Source organism: Eptatretus burgeri, chromosome 17 (genome assembly GCF_056783735.1).
Source record: "Eptatretus burgeri isolate ZD-2024b chromosome 17, Ebu_testis_v1, whole genome shotgun sequence".
NCBI classification, from domain to species: domain Eukaryota; kingdom Metazoa; phylum Chordata; class Myxini; order Myxiniformes; family Myxinidae; genus Eptatretus; species Eptatretus burgeri.
In genome coordinates, this window is record NC_140977.1 from 567197 (window position 1) to 582035 (window position 14839).

The 14839-nt window shown below is 41.4% G+C and overlaps 1 protein-coding gene across 1 annotated transcript in view; it reads right to left on the minus strand.

The window, feature by feature from the left end:
* Positions 1 to 14839, minus strand: part of LAMA5 (laminin subunit alpha 5) — a 406222-nt gene that overhangs the window by 184316 nt on the left and 207067 nt on the right. The window contains exons 35-36 of the mRNA XM_085862975.1: positions 5792 to 5936; positions 1679 to 1819 (exon numbers count right to left, since the gene is read on the minus strand). Of these exons, the coding sequence (XP_085719101.1) occupies positions 1679 to 1819; positions 5792 to 5936 (286 nt within the window). The remainder of the gene's footprint in view (positions 1 to 1678; positions 1820 to 5791; positions 5937 to 14839) is intronic.

The window sequence follows — 14839 nt, forward strand, 5'->3', positions numbered from 1 at the left end:
AAAAAAAACAAAACAAATCAAAACCTGAAACCTTACTTTATTGTGGGTAAGGAAATACCTTGAGCGAGATCAAACGGTAACAATAAAAAAATCAAAACAAATCAAAACCTCAAACCTTACCTCTATTGTGGGTAAGGAAATACCCTGAGCGAGATCAAACGGTAACTAGAAAAATAACAAATCATTAAAAATCAAAACCTCAAACCTTACTCTATTGTGGGTAAGGAAATACCCTGAGCGAGACCAAATGGTAACTATAAAAAAAACAAATCATTAAAAATCAAAACCTCAAACTTTACCTATATTGTGGGTAAGGAAATACCTTGAGCGAGATCAAACGGTAACAATAAAAAAATCAAAACAAATCAAAACCTGAAACCTTACCTTTATTGTGGGTAAGGAAATACCCTGAGCGAGATCAAATGGTAACTATAAAAAAAACAAATCATTAAAAATCAAAACCTCAAACCTTACCTCTATTGTGGGTAAGGAAATACCCTGAGCGAGATCAAATGGTAACTATAAAAAAAACAAATCATTAAAAATCAAAACCTCAAACCTTACCTTTATTGTGGTTAAGGAAATACCCTGAGCGAGATCAAATGGTAACTATAAAAAAAACAAATCATTAAAAATCAAAACCTCAAACCTTACTTTATTGTGGGTTAGGAAATACCTTGAGCGAGATCAAATGGTAACTATAAAAAAAACAAATCATTAAAAATCAAAACCTCAAACCATACCTCTATTGTGGGTAAGGAAATACCCTGAGTGAGATCAAATGGTAACTATAAAAAAACAAATCATTAAAAAATCAAAACCTCAAACCTTACCTCTATTGTGGGTAAGGAAATACCTTGAGCGAGATCAAATGGTAACTATAAAAAAAACAAATCATTAAAAATCAAAACCTCAAACTTTACCTCTATTGTGGGTAAGGAAATACCCTGAGCGAGATCAAATGGTAACTATAAAAAAAACAAATCATTAAAAATCAAAACCTCAAACCTTACCTCTATTGTGGGTAAGGAAATACCCTGAGCGAGATCAAATGGTAACGATAAAAAAACAAATCATTAAAAATCAAAACCTCAAACCTTACCTTTATTGTGGGTAAGGAAATACCTGGTGGGACATCTTGGTTCCCGGTCATCACTGCCAGCAGTTATAAAATGGTAGTTCTAGTTATGTCTATTTTAAATTACGTAACACACCAGTACACAAACACCACACAAATACACCACACAAAACTACACAAACACCACACAAAACAAATCCTGGTTAGGGTCAGCAATCTGTGAATGCTCTTTTTCTTATTTTTTTTATTTGTTTGTTTGTTATTTTTTTGGAAATGAGGAGGGGAAATAGGATAATGTTGAGGAGGAAGCAAGTACAATATTTGGGAAGAAGAGCAAAATCAGGAACACAGCAACAAAAGGGATAATTTTCACAGCAACTATCCAAGGAGTAGACCTTGAACAACACAAAAACAAATTTGACAAATACAGCACAACGAGACAGATGTGACACGGAAAATTGGATGGAAACACAAACAGCAACACAGGGCCGAAGATGTCACAGAACAACACGACTGGTCCGCTTTGGAAAACTTAACTTCCATCCAGTATGCTAAAGCTTTGAAGGGTGTGCGTACCTGACCGAGGTAAAACATGCTCACCTGAGTCCAGTGTTTGAGAGATGTGTGGCACTCTCGAGTTGCTCCGAAGCAGAAGCAGCTGGTGCAACCTTTTGGATTCAAAGCTTCGAGTGAGAAAGTACCTGGGCGACACCTGTCACAGCGATTTCCCATCACGTTCTCCTACAAGATGATGTTACAAATGAGATTAGAAAATGAAGATGGTGATTCAGTCATGTTTATATTGTTCATTCTGTACAGTGTGCATCTCCTTCTTTAGTGATCATTGTGCAACATCATAATAAGGAAGAACAAAAAATGGTAAAATAATGATTCATAAAATGAATGGAAGTGTAGTCATGATTTGGGTTTTCATCAACAGAAGTTCTTCTCCCACTCTTCCCTATATAAGGGATGAGGTCCGATGGCACCAAGCTTCTGCCCTGCCTCAGCCACGATACTCCTTCACCATCCTCTGTCCTCAGCCAAATCTCTCCACTCTCTAATCACCCTGCCCCCCTCCCATTACTGATATCCCTCCTCATACAATCCTCCATCTCAACTGCAGTCTACCTCTTTTCCTCCTGCCTTGCTCTGTCAACTTATCCGCTCTCTTTGCCACCCTCTTTTCCCCCGTCCATACCGAGTATCCAGCCCATCTCACTCGGCATTTCATCAAGGATTCATGGGGTGAATGTAAAGGAGCAGTGGATTTAAGTCGTTCAATGAATTTCAAATATAGTCTCAAATCTCAATATTTAAGTCTTAAGTTTACATTCAATCCCACAATGTGTTCTTGAAACATTCCCAATACAAAAATCTTAGCTCATGGAACAACAAGAATATTGTTAGCCTGTTCAGCATGCAGTGGAATATGGGGTTTTGCAATCACTTCTGTCTATCTGTCTGTGTGTCTGTCTGGGCTGTAACTTTTTTTTTACCATTTGAGATAGTCATCAAATTTTCAACAAAGCTTTATTATGAGAATATGGAGAAGACAAATTAATAATTCTGTTAAAATAATTTTCATTATCATTATGATTGTCATTGATATTACTTGATGCTTTTTTTGGCCTTTTTTGCTCTATTGTATTTTTTTAATTCTCAGCAACCACTTGTCCCATTGACCCAAATTTTTCAGGGTGAGAGTGGCCCCTCATGCAGAGTACATTGATAATTGTGACATCATAGATCACGTGCTATGGCAGCCATCTTGGATTAAACGTAAAACATAAAACATTATAATCTCTGAAACTGCTGATCAGAAAAATTTTAACCTTCACACATCTCATTCTACTCCCAATGGGGAATAAGGGATTGCAAGGATGACATCATCGGTGAAGTGGTAGACAAGCCATAAATGTTTTAATTGAAATCCGTGTTTACCATCGAGATTCAGTGTGTACATCCAGGCTTTAACATTTTTACCAATTAAACTTTCTCATCAAATCTTCAACAAACTTTATTTTATGAAATTGTGGAGAACACAAATGAATAAAATGTACAAGTTTTTTTTAATTAACTGTCATTTTTTGTCAAGTCTTGTTTGAGTACAAAGCAGATGTGGACAGGCTTTGTATTTTCAGATGCTTTCTCGTTTGTATTGTTTTGAAAAGGTACTAGACGCCGTTGGGTCCCCGTTGTGACAGCGGTTGATGAAAAAAAATGATTTCAAGAAAAAAAAAAAGATAGCTCCAGCGAACTATACCGCTGAGGTTGTTAGCATTGATCAAATACTCCCGAAGAGTACTTGACTGAATTGGGAATTGATTATATTTAATAAATTTTTCGTTGCCCGATTTGAACGAAACTTGATACTGCACACCGCAGGAGAATGTTGAGTAAGGTGGCCCTAAAATTTTTGCACTATCGTGTACCGTTTTGGCTGTATTTTGGGAACATACATACACACATACATACATACATACATACATACAAGATGAGAGTTTTAGCAATATATAGATGTTGCTTGATTATTATCCATTGGTCTATTTTTGGAATTCAAACCATGATATGTATTACGTAACCTGTTGAGTGCAACCGTGTAAAATCACAAGTATGAGGGGAATCCAAACGTTCAAGGAATGAGTGGGGTGTTTGGTCATACCATTCAGTCGCTTTTTCCTTTTTTGTTCATTCGTAACTTCCATGTATGCTTGTTGTTTAACAGTTTTATTAATTTGACATTTTTCATCATTACAGAGGGAGATCCTGAAGTTTGCTAACTTTGAATTACATAAAATTATGGATCTAACCAAAAATGAGCATCAACATGTCATGAAGGATTTTATGCAAAATAGGTCCGAGCTCCAGTAATGGTGTCCATGAGGTGTGCTTCGAGGATAAACCATAGTCAGAAAGGTGAGCGGATGCGACCGACTTACAAAACTATGCTCACTTGGAGGCGTTCATCAGAGAGGATGGTTGTGTTGAGGTTGACAGGATGTCCACAGAACTTGGAATGTCTCAATGAATTGTTTTCACCCTCTGCCAACACTTGGGAATATCCGAGCTCTCAGAAAGATGGGTTCTCAAAATTTCAGCATCCATGATTGACCGCAATGGCTAGCATCATGCCCGGAGATTTTCAAACTGTTCGATGCAGATCCAGTTGACTTTATCACTCATCTGGTAACCGGTGAAGAAATGTGGATTGAGCACTGGCATCCTGACAACCAATTGCAAATTATGCAATGGAAGCACAAAAAGATTACTGCCAATCAAGAAATCTCTCACCCTGCAACCTTCATCCAGCAACATCAGGACCTTGATTTTTTTTTAGGATGCCAAGGGAATACTGCCAATTAGCTATCTACATCACAATAATGCAACACCGAGGGATGTTGACCAAAGGTGCGTTCCTCCTCCACTGCGTACGAGGGCCGTGTTGTACAAACCACCACTTGTAACTGTGGATTCGAGCAGCTGGATCAACCCCAATGCCACCCAGACATTACCCCAGCAAATCTTTTCCATTTTAGCATTTGAAGTTCCAAATATATAGCTGCCCATAAACTGACGATGAGGCACCGGTTGAAGCAACCAACTCATTGGTGATGCAGCAATTTTGAAAATTTACATTTTACTGGCATGAACAGATTGTAGGACAAACAGAACAAGAACATTGAAGTCAAGGGAGAACACATTGTAAAGAAGAAAAAAAAAAAAGTTGACATAGCTTGGATTACTGCGAAAAACCACGCTCCGTGGGCAGTTCTCTTGGATTGAGCATTGCTCCAATGGTTACTTTTCGTGACGATTGAGCATTGCTCCAATGGTAACAAAGTTCTGGTCAAAAAGGTGACACGAAAGCCTGAATTGCCTTGGAAGAAAATCAGGCACAAAATAAATAACTACCAAAAGCGCATTCGGAAAAAGTTTGACCACAGTGACAGGAAGGCTTCCCATGAACAAGACAACCATTTTGATCAAATCATGTTGGTGCGTCCGGTTCTTGCACTAACAGAGTATGTAAATTGACACAATGGAGTTCCGCAGTATAAACAATGGCACATCTGTGAGCATTATGGCATTGATGCACCGGAGAGATGGGAGCAGTATCAACTATGAACATGAAGAGAGAAAGACGTGAGAATCTTGTGGGACGTGATGATGCACAAGAACAGAACCATCAAGTCAAATAAATCTTAAATCAGCATTATAAGGTAAGAAGAAGCAGTGCCTTATGACAGATGCAGGACTCTCATCAGACAGAACGTTGCAGTGAAAGACAGTGAAAACGTGTCAAAAGACCAAGAGAATGAAATACAGCAGAAGTGGGGCATGGACATTGTCGTGGTATTGGCGGTTATCGGTGCACCGGGTCTGGTGAAAAAGAACATCTGCATAAACAAGTCAATAACATGCTCAATAACACGAAACTATCTGAAATGTAAACTGCTCTGGAGGCAAAATCATCGTAGCACCATGTTAATCAACACGAATCAACTGCTGAAGATTATGGTTTACTTTTGTGGTTATGGAATCATTTTGTGTGGGGTATCAATGCAAATAATAAATGACAATAACAACTATATTTCCACGTGTCTGTGAGGCTCTCATCGGAAAGTGAAGATGAAGCACACTGATGAAACATGCATCCTGCTGGTCCCAGTACAGTAGTGATAAAGCTGCATTTGTGGTGGTATAGCGCACCTTACAGAGACACTGCCCGGTGAAAGGATCACAATATGTTTGCATCACTCCGGGACGATGGCACGAGCATGGAAGACAGTTTGGGAAACCGTGGAATCCAGGCAGGCATCGATCACAGCGCCGTCCATCGACGTTTTCTTTGCACCTGCATGTGAACCGAACAATTAATCATCCACATCATGCTGTGTATATGAAGGTGTATATGAAGGTGTAATTCCTATGCATTTAGTGGTTATAGCCAATATATTTTCAATACTCCACTGCATCATGAATCATATACTCCCAACACTGCTTTCTCTTTCACATCACAACGCATGGAATGAAATAACACATACATATCCAATACGAGAACAGCACTTGGTGCGGAGTAGCGCATACCTCCACCAGGCTAAAGCCCACTGATAGGCCGGATCTGGATTCAGACCGCCAAAATTTAATCAGCTTGTTCTTGTCACATACCCAACTCATCCACCAAGTTCCGTCCGAATCCGTCCACAACATTTTGAGATATCATGCTATGTACCACTTCATGGTGAAGAATCACTGAAAAAATTATCGTGGTCATATCCGGATCTTCACCTAAGTCCAATCAATTAGTCCTTGGCACACATCCAACCTGTCCACCAAATTTCATCTGAATCTGTCCCCAACCGTTGAGCTATCCTGTTCAGAGAAAAATAAACAAAAAGCAGACAGACAGACAAGAGTGAACACATACCACCTTCGGTGGCAGAGGTAATAAAGCCCTGTGCACACGATGCATCTTTAGCTCAGATGGAATGTAATTCAAGGGAGGTATGAGCATTGCACGGTATCCAGTCAGTCAGTCACTCAGTCTGTACGTAAACAATCGGATCTTTTTCTCCAAAAGTAAACACATGATCTTGATAAAACTTGGCCACAATGTTCATCGCATGTGATGTACCGGTTTGCTCACGGCTTAAAAAAAGAAAAAATCAGGGTCTAAAAGGGGTCTACCGGGGGTCAAAGTGGGTCCAGGTTTGACCCCTCAAAATAGGTACTGTATTTGCTCTCTTCTCTGAAAGAACAGTAATGATTTCAATGAGGCTTGACCACAACCTTCATCATCGGTGATGAACCAGTTTGTTCATGGCTTAAAAAAAGAAAATCAGGGTCCAAGGGGGTCGACTGGTGGTCAAAGTGGGTCCAAGATTGACCCCCCAAAATAGGTACTGTATTTGCTCTGTTCTCCGAAACTACACTCAAGATTTCGATGAAACATGACCACACCCTTTATCATCTGTGATGTACCGAGGAGGTATCAATTTATTCATATAATCCTAGCCACCTGGGTTTAATTGATTAGGTGAGAGCTGATTGGCTATTCCCTCCATGCACAGGTGAGAGATGTGGGTGGGTCTTTCTTCATCATTTATATATTGACTGCTTTTGACATTTGCACATGGGTCATGCTTGAGAGCCACATTGGTATGCATTGCTGTCTGAGCTGTTGCTGATGATTCGCCAATAAGCGATCAAACCGGTCCGGCAGCTGAGGAGGATTGTCATGTGCATACTATTTGTGACTGCCTTTATAGCAGTGGAGGAAATGTGGGAGGGGTTTGAAACAACAAAGCGCTTACCTTGAGTAGGCCTTCTTGGTTGCTTTATGCAGCTTCATCGGCAAGAAGAGCATAGGAGGTGTAAATTTATTTTTATATACATATATCATAGGTTCATAACCAGGGGTACCTGTACCCCCTGGGGTATGAAACCTCCAAGCTGGGGGTACAAAACCTCCAAGCTGGGGGTATGAGACACACCGCCCCAAAATACATTTCAATTCAAAAATAAGGGGGATTCTCATGCAGCACCTTCTTGAAGATCAAGAGAGAAAGATTTGATTGTGGCGGTGCCCTGCCAATGCAAGGATTCATGCCGATCGAGAAGCCATTGTTTCAAGCATCTTATGAAGTTGCTTTTTTGTGTGTCAAAAAAAAGCCTCATACAATTGCTGAAGAACTGGTGAAACCTTGTGCACTAGAAATGACAAAAGTAGTGCTGGGGACTGAGGTACAAAAGAAACTTCAGCAGGTACCCTTGTCAAACGACATTATCCGTTTCAGGATTGGTGACATGAGTGGAGATATCTTGCAGCAGGTGATCGCAGTCACCAAAGTGAGTCTTCAGTTAGATGAGTCAAATTATGTCAGTTTTTGTAGTCAGTTGTTGACATTTGTGCGATACGTGAAGGAGAAAGGTGATGGAAGAATTCTTGTTTTGTGAACCGCTGACAACCTCAAAAGCAATCGATGTGTTCAATCTCGTGAAAGATTTCTTCTTGAAGCATGGGATGACTCCACCGTGTGTGGGTCACTTTGCACTGATGGAGTTCCTGCCATGATAGGAAACAAATCAGGCTTTGCTACCCATGTGAAGAAGGAGAATGCCCCATGTCACTGTCACGCACTGTGTGTTGCATCGTCATGCACGTGCCACGAAGATGCTGCCAGAACACCTGAAGAATGTTTTGTCAATTGCTGTGCGTGCAGTAAATTTTATTTGAGGATGAGCCCTGAATCACCGTCTCTTCAAAGTTTTTTGTGAAGAAATTGAAGCTGGACATAGTGTTCTTCTTTTCCACATGGAAGTGAGATGGCTTTCCCGTGGCCGGGTGCTTACTTGTGTCTTCGAACTGCACGAAGAAATCAATCAGTTTCTTAGAAAGCAAGACAGTGACATTGCTGACCACTTTGTAAATAGGGAGTTCATTTTGTCACTGGCAGAAATATTAACACACCTCAACAATTTCAACACCTGCATACAAGGAACGGGGATGAACATAATCACTGCCAGGGAAAAGGTGTCTACCTTCACCGAAAAACTTCCAGTTCGGATGAAGCGCATTGAGAATGGAAATTTTGCAAACTTTCCTAAACTCGATGAGGCTGCTAATGCGGATAAAGAACTATCCATCGTGACTGAAGTGAAAGAACATTTACAGGTACGGATTCAGTCCTTCCAAGGATACTTTCTCCATGCAGAGGTTTCTATTGCACAGAGATGGATATGGGATCAATTTCTTTTCATCCTGGATTCCATGAATGATAGTGATATAATGAAAGATGATCTTGTTGAGCTGAAGACCAATGAAAAAAATCCGAATGGAGTTTGAATCAATGCAGCGAGACATCTTCTGGTGTGCACAACTCAAAACGTTCCCACAGTTAGCAGAGAGAGAGAGAGAGAGCTCTGGAGATCGTCGTGCCATTTGCGATCACCTATTTGTGCGAGACAGGTTTTTCAACACTCCAACACATCAAAACAAAGGCGAGGAACCGTTTGGATGCAAGTGACGACATGCATGTGGCTATTTCAAAGAAAGAACCTCGTTTCAGCATCATCATTGATGAAAAACAACAACAACAACAACAACAACAACAACAACAACAACAAAAGAGCCACTACAAATGTGTCTGTGTGTACTGTGCCGTATGTTTTTCCACAAAAGTTATTATTGTACTCTAACCTACTTCAACAAAGTGACTTTTCAGCACACACTTTGCATGATGATTATTGTTTCCAGAAATTTGTTTCTTTTTTTTCTTGTGAAAATAAACTTTATTAATCTATTATTGTAGTTTTAAGTCATTTTTGACAGGGGGTACAGGAAAATATTATGAAGTCCCTCCATATACCCCACAAACATGTATATATATATATATATATATATATATATATATATATATATATATATATATATATATATATATATATATATATATATATATATATATATATATATATATACATACACACATATATACCGGGAGGCACAGAAGTAATAGGGCAGTTGCCGGAACAATAGTCACTACAACTTCATTATCATTTTATTATTTGTTATTATTATTATTTTTTTATAACTTGATTTTTGTTTGATGTTATTAATTGATAATTATTTTGATTGCAGAATCCCCAAAAGTGGAAGATTTGAACCATGGAGGAACTTTTTCTGCTGAAATGTGGATTCTCTTACTGCCCTATTACTTCTGGGCCACCCATGTATGTGTGTGCAGAATTTTTATTTTATTTTTTAAAGAAGAAGGCGGTTAAAACTAGATTAAACCAAAAGTAAAAAACACTAGATAAAGTCTGCTAATTTGAGCAAAAAAGTGAGAGCAGGCCGGTCTCTGGAAACGTTTCGCCGGCTTCATCAGGCACAACTCTGTTGTTAATTATTGCAATTAATCAATAAATTATTGTACACCACTCTGTCCCAATTCTGACTCCATGTGCTGCAAGGTGGCATCGCCGGGAGGCAAAGGTGCCCCGGTGATTTCGCATGCTGAAGGATTTGTTATTTATTTAATTATTTGGAATGGGGGCGGTGTACTTTGAATGTACCGATACTTGTTCCTTTCAGTTTTAATGACATCGTCTTGTTGGATTTTTAAACTGGAAAAAATAATTAATTGTATATTTTTTTCCGAACATCCTGCTGATTTTAATGATTATTTTAATTGATATTTGATTATTAATATAGCTGCTGTTCTCCTTTTATGTTTCATCTTAATTTCACATGAGAACACCAGTTCCTTCCTTTTGGTCTAAGGTAGCTCACCCTTTTAAACTCTCTATTTATTTGAACCTTATATAACTTGGCTTACAGGCTGAGTTTTCCATTTCACTTCTTTAACCCCAATCACCCTGGTTACCCCCTTCCTCATATTTGCCTTTTCTCTGTTTCCATGTGGTGATGTGCTGTTGCGCATATTCTCCAATCCTCCCCTTGCTTTGTGCTGTATCCACCCTCCCATGGTGTCTATCGTGCCTCGTGGTCATGATGTTTTATCATGAAATTTGATTGTATTCCTTGCCATGTACTTGCCATTCCTCACGATGTGCAGGGGACAGGCCGTTCTGGTAGACGGACAGTAGTGTAGTGTCCCTTTTACCTTCATATTAATTGGTACACAATTTAATTGTATTGCAATGTACTATTTTAAAGCCATGAATGTTTTCTCTATGTTTGAATGTTTATGTTCGGTTGAATAAAACCATGACTACTTCTTGTAACCGTGCTCCTTTGTGAACAGGCAGTGCAGTCCATGAAAATCCTCGCGTCAGTCTCTTCTTGTGTCAATGTGAGAACTTCAACTTGTTTCCTCATGGTTGTTTTCCCATCCTCAGATGTGAATCCTTTTCCTTCAAAGATAAGTATGACTTTTCGGCCTTGGAGTCGTTCTGCATCAGAACCATTGCCCCAAGCTTCACGTGTGACTTGCACAAGTTGTTTTTTCTTGTAGTCATTCGTCAAAGTACGATATCCGGTCAGCTGGTTTCTTGGTGTTTTTGCCCTGTACAAATAACTTGTCTGTACACTCTCTGTGTTTCCATTGCTTTCACTGAATCCTTCTTGTACAGATCTGTGATGAAAATGATGTCAGCATAGCGAGGCATCATGTTGAACAGTTTCTCGCATATTTGTCTGGCACAACATAACAAAGGGAACAGCAGGAGAAAGGGGAAATGCCAACAGCAGGACGGAGGGAGAAAGTAAGTGCAGATGGACAAACAAGGGATGCAGGTAACGATGAGGGGCAGAGGGGACTGCAAAAGGGTGGAAAAGATGGATACATATGGAAAAAAATTTTGGAGGGGCGGGTATCGGCGGTGATTTAACGAGTACAGAAAAGATCATAGTTTTGCATGGGAGATCACGAGATGGTGGTGAACAGCTGTCTTGAAGACCTGGATAGGAGAATGAGATTGACGAGAATGTTGAAGTTAATTCCACAGGTGTGTCTACAAGAGTGGAGGAAGTCAGTAATCCTAGAGTGGACTCGGCCTTCGATTCCATAGGGAGACGGTTAGGAGAGTAAGGCCGGATGCCAGACTGTATCAAAAGCTCGAGATATGTCCAGAAAAATGACCCTGATCTCATGTCTGATATTGAGGCCCCCCACCATTGTTGGGAGAGTCGAAGCAACATGTCCAAAGTGGAGTGACCAGGTCTGAATTCTGAATTGATGATCTGAGATGAGGCTGTTGGAGAAAAGGAATGATTTTATGTGAACTGCGATGATGGATTCCATAACCTTCCTGATTAATTGGAAGTAAGCCAATTGATCTGTTGTTAGGGGGATTCATTTTTGACACCTTTTTATGTAATGCTCTGATGTTGGCTGATTTCCATGCAGACAGAAGATGACCTATGGTAAATGACAGGGTGAAAAGGGCAGAGAGAGAAAGTGCAAGAGCAGCAGAGCATGTTTTTAGGACAAGTGAACTGAAGCCATCTGGTCCAGTTGCAGAGTCAGAGTTGGAGTCAGAGTCGAGGGTTGCCCAAAACCTTTCCACCTTTTCAGGTGCAAAAGACAGAATCTAGAAGCAGCTGGGTATGACTGGGAAAGGGGTTACAGAGAGAGGGGGTGGGGGGGGTTTGGGACACAAGATTTTGAAGCAAACACAGAGTTGAGGCATTCAGCCTTCTCATGAGCGGAGTCAGCTGTGGTGCCATTTGAAGTGAATGAGGGGATGAAAGAAGAGCTTACACCAGAGACCATCTTAAGAAGGTGCCACCAGGTTTTAGAAGAGGGAGACAGGTTTGAAATCTCATTCGTGAGATTGCACAGATGTTGTTTTCAGCTCTCCTGAGAATAGAGATACACTTGTTGCATGCTTTGTGGAATGATTTGAGGTTTCCTTCGATCGATTGGATTGGCCTTGAAAGAAGAGAATGCAAGTTGTTTTTTTTTTTTTTTTTTTTTTTTTTTTTTTTGTATACCTTGGTCGAGGCTCGTATGAGAGCTAACACACAACTCACAGCAAGGAGGCATGAGACAAGAGGGGCGGGAGTGGAAGGGACAAAACATTGGGGAACAGACACAGGTGAACTGTGGAAGGGAGAGGGATGGAGATGGGACGGGAACATGGCGAGGGAAGATGGACATTAAGGGGACTTTCAGGAAGGAAAGCAGGAAAATTGAAGGAAGTGGGCTTGGGAGGATTATCGGGGGTAGAAAAGATCGAGGATTTGGATGGGGGAAGATAAGAGGTGGTGGTGAACAGCTGTTTTGAAAGCCTGAAGGGAAGAATGGGAAAGAATAGAGTGAGGAAGTTTATTCCAAAGGCGGGAAAAAGAGGAATGAAAGAGTGAAGATGAGCAGTGATTCGTGATTTTGGTAGTTTTACCAGAAGGGGGTTGTTGGCGGACCTTGAGCGCCCTGTGGAAATGTGGTTGGGACAAATCGCAGAGAGAGCAGGGGGGCAAGGCTGGAGAGGAGTCGGTAGAAGAGAGAAAGACCACCGACCAACCTGCGGTGATTGAGTGAGAGGCCCAAAGACTCAGCTTCATTGCGGGAGATGCCAATGATCTTAAAAGCCCTGGTTTCGACAGCGTGAAGTCGAGAAAGGTGGGAGGCAGGAGCACCAGCCCAGAGGGAGAGCAGTACTCCATCAGGCTACGGACAAAAGCTTTGTAAGTGGTCAGGAGCTCAAGAGGGCCGAGGAAGGACTTTGCACGACGGAGGATTCCCAGTCGGCGACTGGCTTTGAGGCAAGGTTGGAAATGTGACTTTCCCAGGAAAGGTCATGGCAGATAGTGAGACCCAGAAGCTTGAAAGAAAAGACTTCTTCCAGAGGATTGTTGAGAAAGTGGATGGGGGTTTTGTAAACGGTCCTTCGAAGAGACATAGTGAGAGTGTGAGATTTGTCTGGATTGAAAGACATGTTCCACGTGTTGGACCAGTTTGTGATTTTATCCAGATCTGCAGTGAGTGAAGAAGCTGCTGCTTGCCGGGCTGAGGGATGACAGATGGTACGGCAGAGGGTTGAGTCATCAGCAAAGAGAAATAGAGGATTTTCCAGAGAGTCCGAGAGATCATTGATGAAAACCAGAAAAAGAACAGGGCCCAGAACGCTACCTTGAGGAACTCCAGCCTGCACAGGAAGAGGAGATGAAAGAACTCCATTTAGGGCCACACGTTGACTGCGACAGGAGAGGAAGTCTGCGAGCCATGAGTGGAGATGGCCTTGAATACCATGGGCAGAGAGTTTGGTGAGTAGGGCAGGGTGCCAGACTGTGTCAAAAGCACGTGATATGTCCAGGAATACGGCTCGGATTTCCTGTCTGGCATTGAGGACCTCCATCCATTGATGGGAGAGCAGTAGCAGCATATCTAGGGTAGAGTGACCTGGTCTGAAACCAAATTGATGATTGGAAATCAAGCCATTGGAGAAGAGGAAGGATTTCATGTCTGAAGCGATGATGGATTCCATAACCTTGCTGATGATTGGGAGAAGGCTGATTGGTCTATAGTTACAGGGATCTGTTTTTGCACCTTTTTTATGCAGGGCAGTGATGTTAGCAGATTTCCAAGCAGATGGCAGATGACCTTGGGAAAATGAGAGAGGGTGAATAGAACAGAGAGAGGGTGAGCAAGAGCAGAAGAGCAGGCTTTGAGGACACGTGGGCTGATGCCGTCTGGACCGGTTGCAGAATCTGACTTGAGGTTTGAAAGCAAGCTCTCCACCTTGTCAGGAGAAAAGGATACAGAGTCCAGGGACAGTTGGGTGCGACTGGGTAAAGTGGGTAGAGATAGTGATGGGTTTGGGACACAAGATTTAGCTGCAAACACCGAGTTTAGACATTCAGCTTTATCACGTGTGGAATCAGCAGTGCGGCCATTTGAGGTAAGGGGAGGGATGGAGGGGGAACATACACCAGAAACAGATTTGATTAAACGCCACCAGGATTTTGAGGAGGGAGAGAGGTTTGAGAGTTCAGACTTGAGATGAGAAAGATGTTGTTTTCTGGCTCTCCTGAGGGTAGCTACACACTTGTTCCGAGCTTTGTGGAAAGAACTGAGATTGCCCTCAGTTGGGTTTGCTTTCCATGAGGCAAAGGCAAGTTGTTTCAGGACAACTGCCTCGCCACAAGCTTCAGTAAACCAAGGTCGGGAGGAAGGGTAAGACAACTGAACACGAGAGGGGATAAATCTGTGCATGAGGGAGAGCAAGTTTCTTTGAAAGAATTCCCAGGATGAGTTGATGTTTGAGAAAGTAGTGATAGGAGACCAGTCTGTA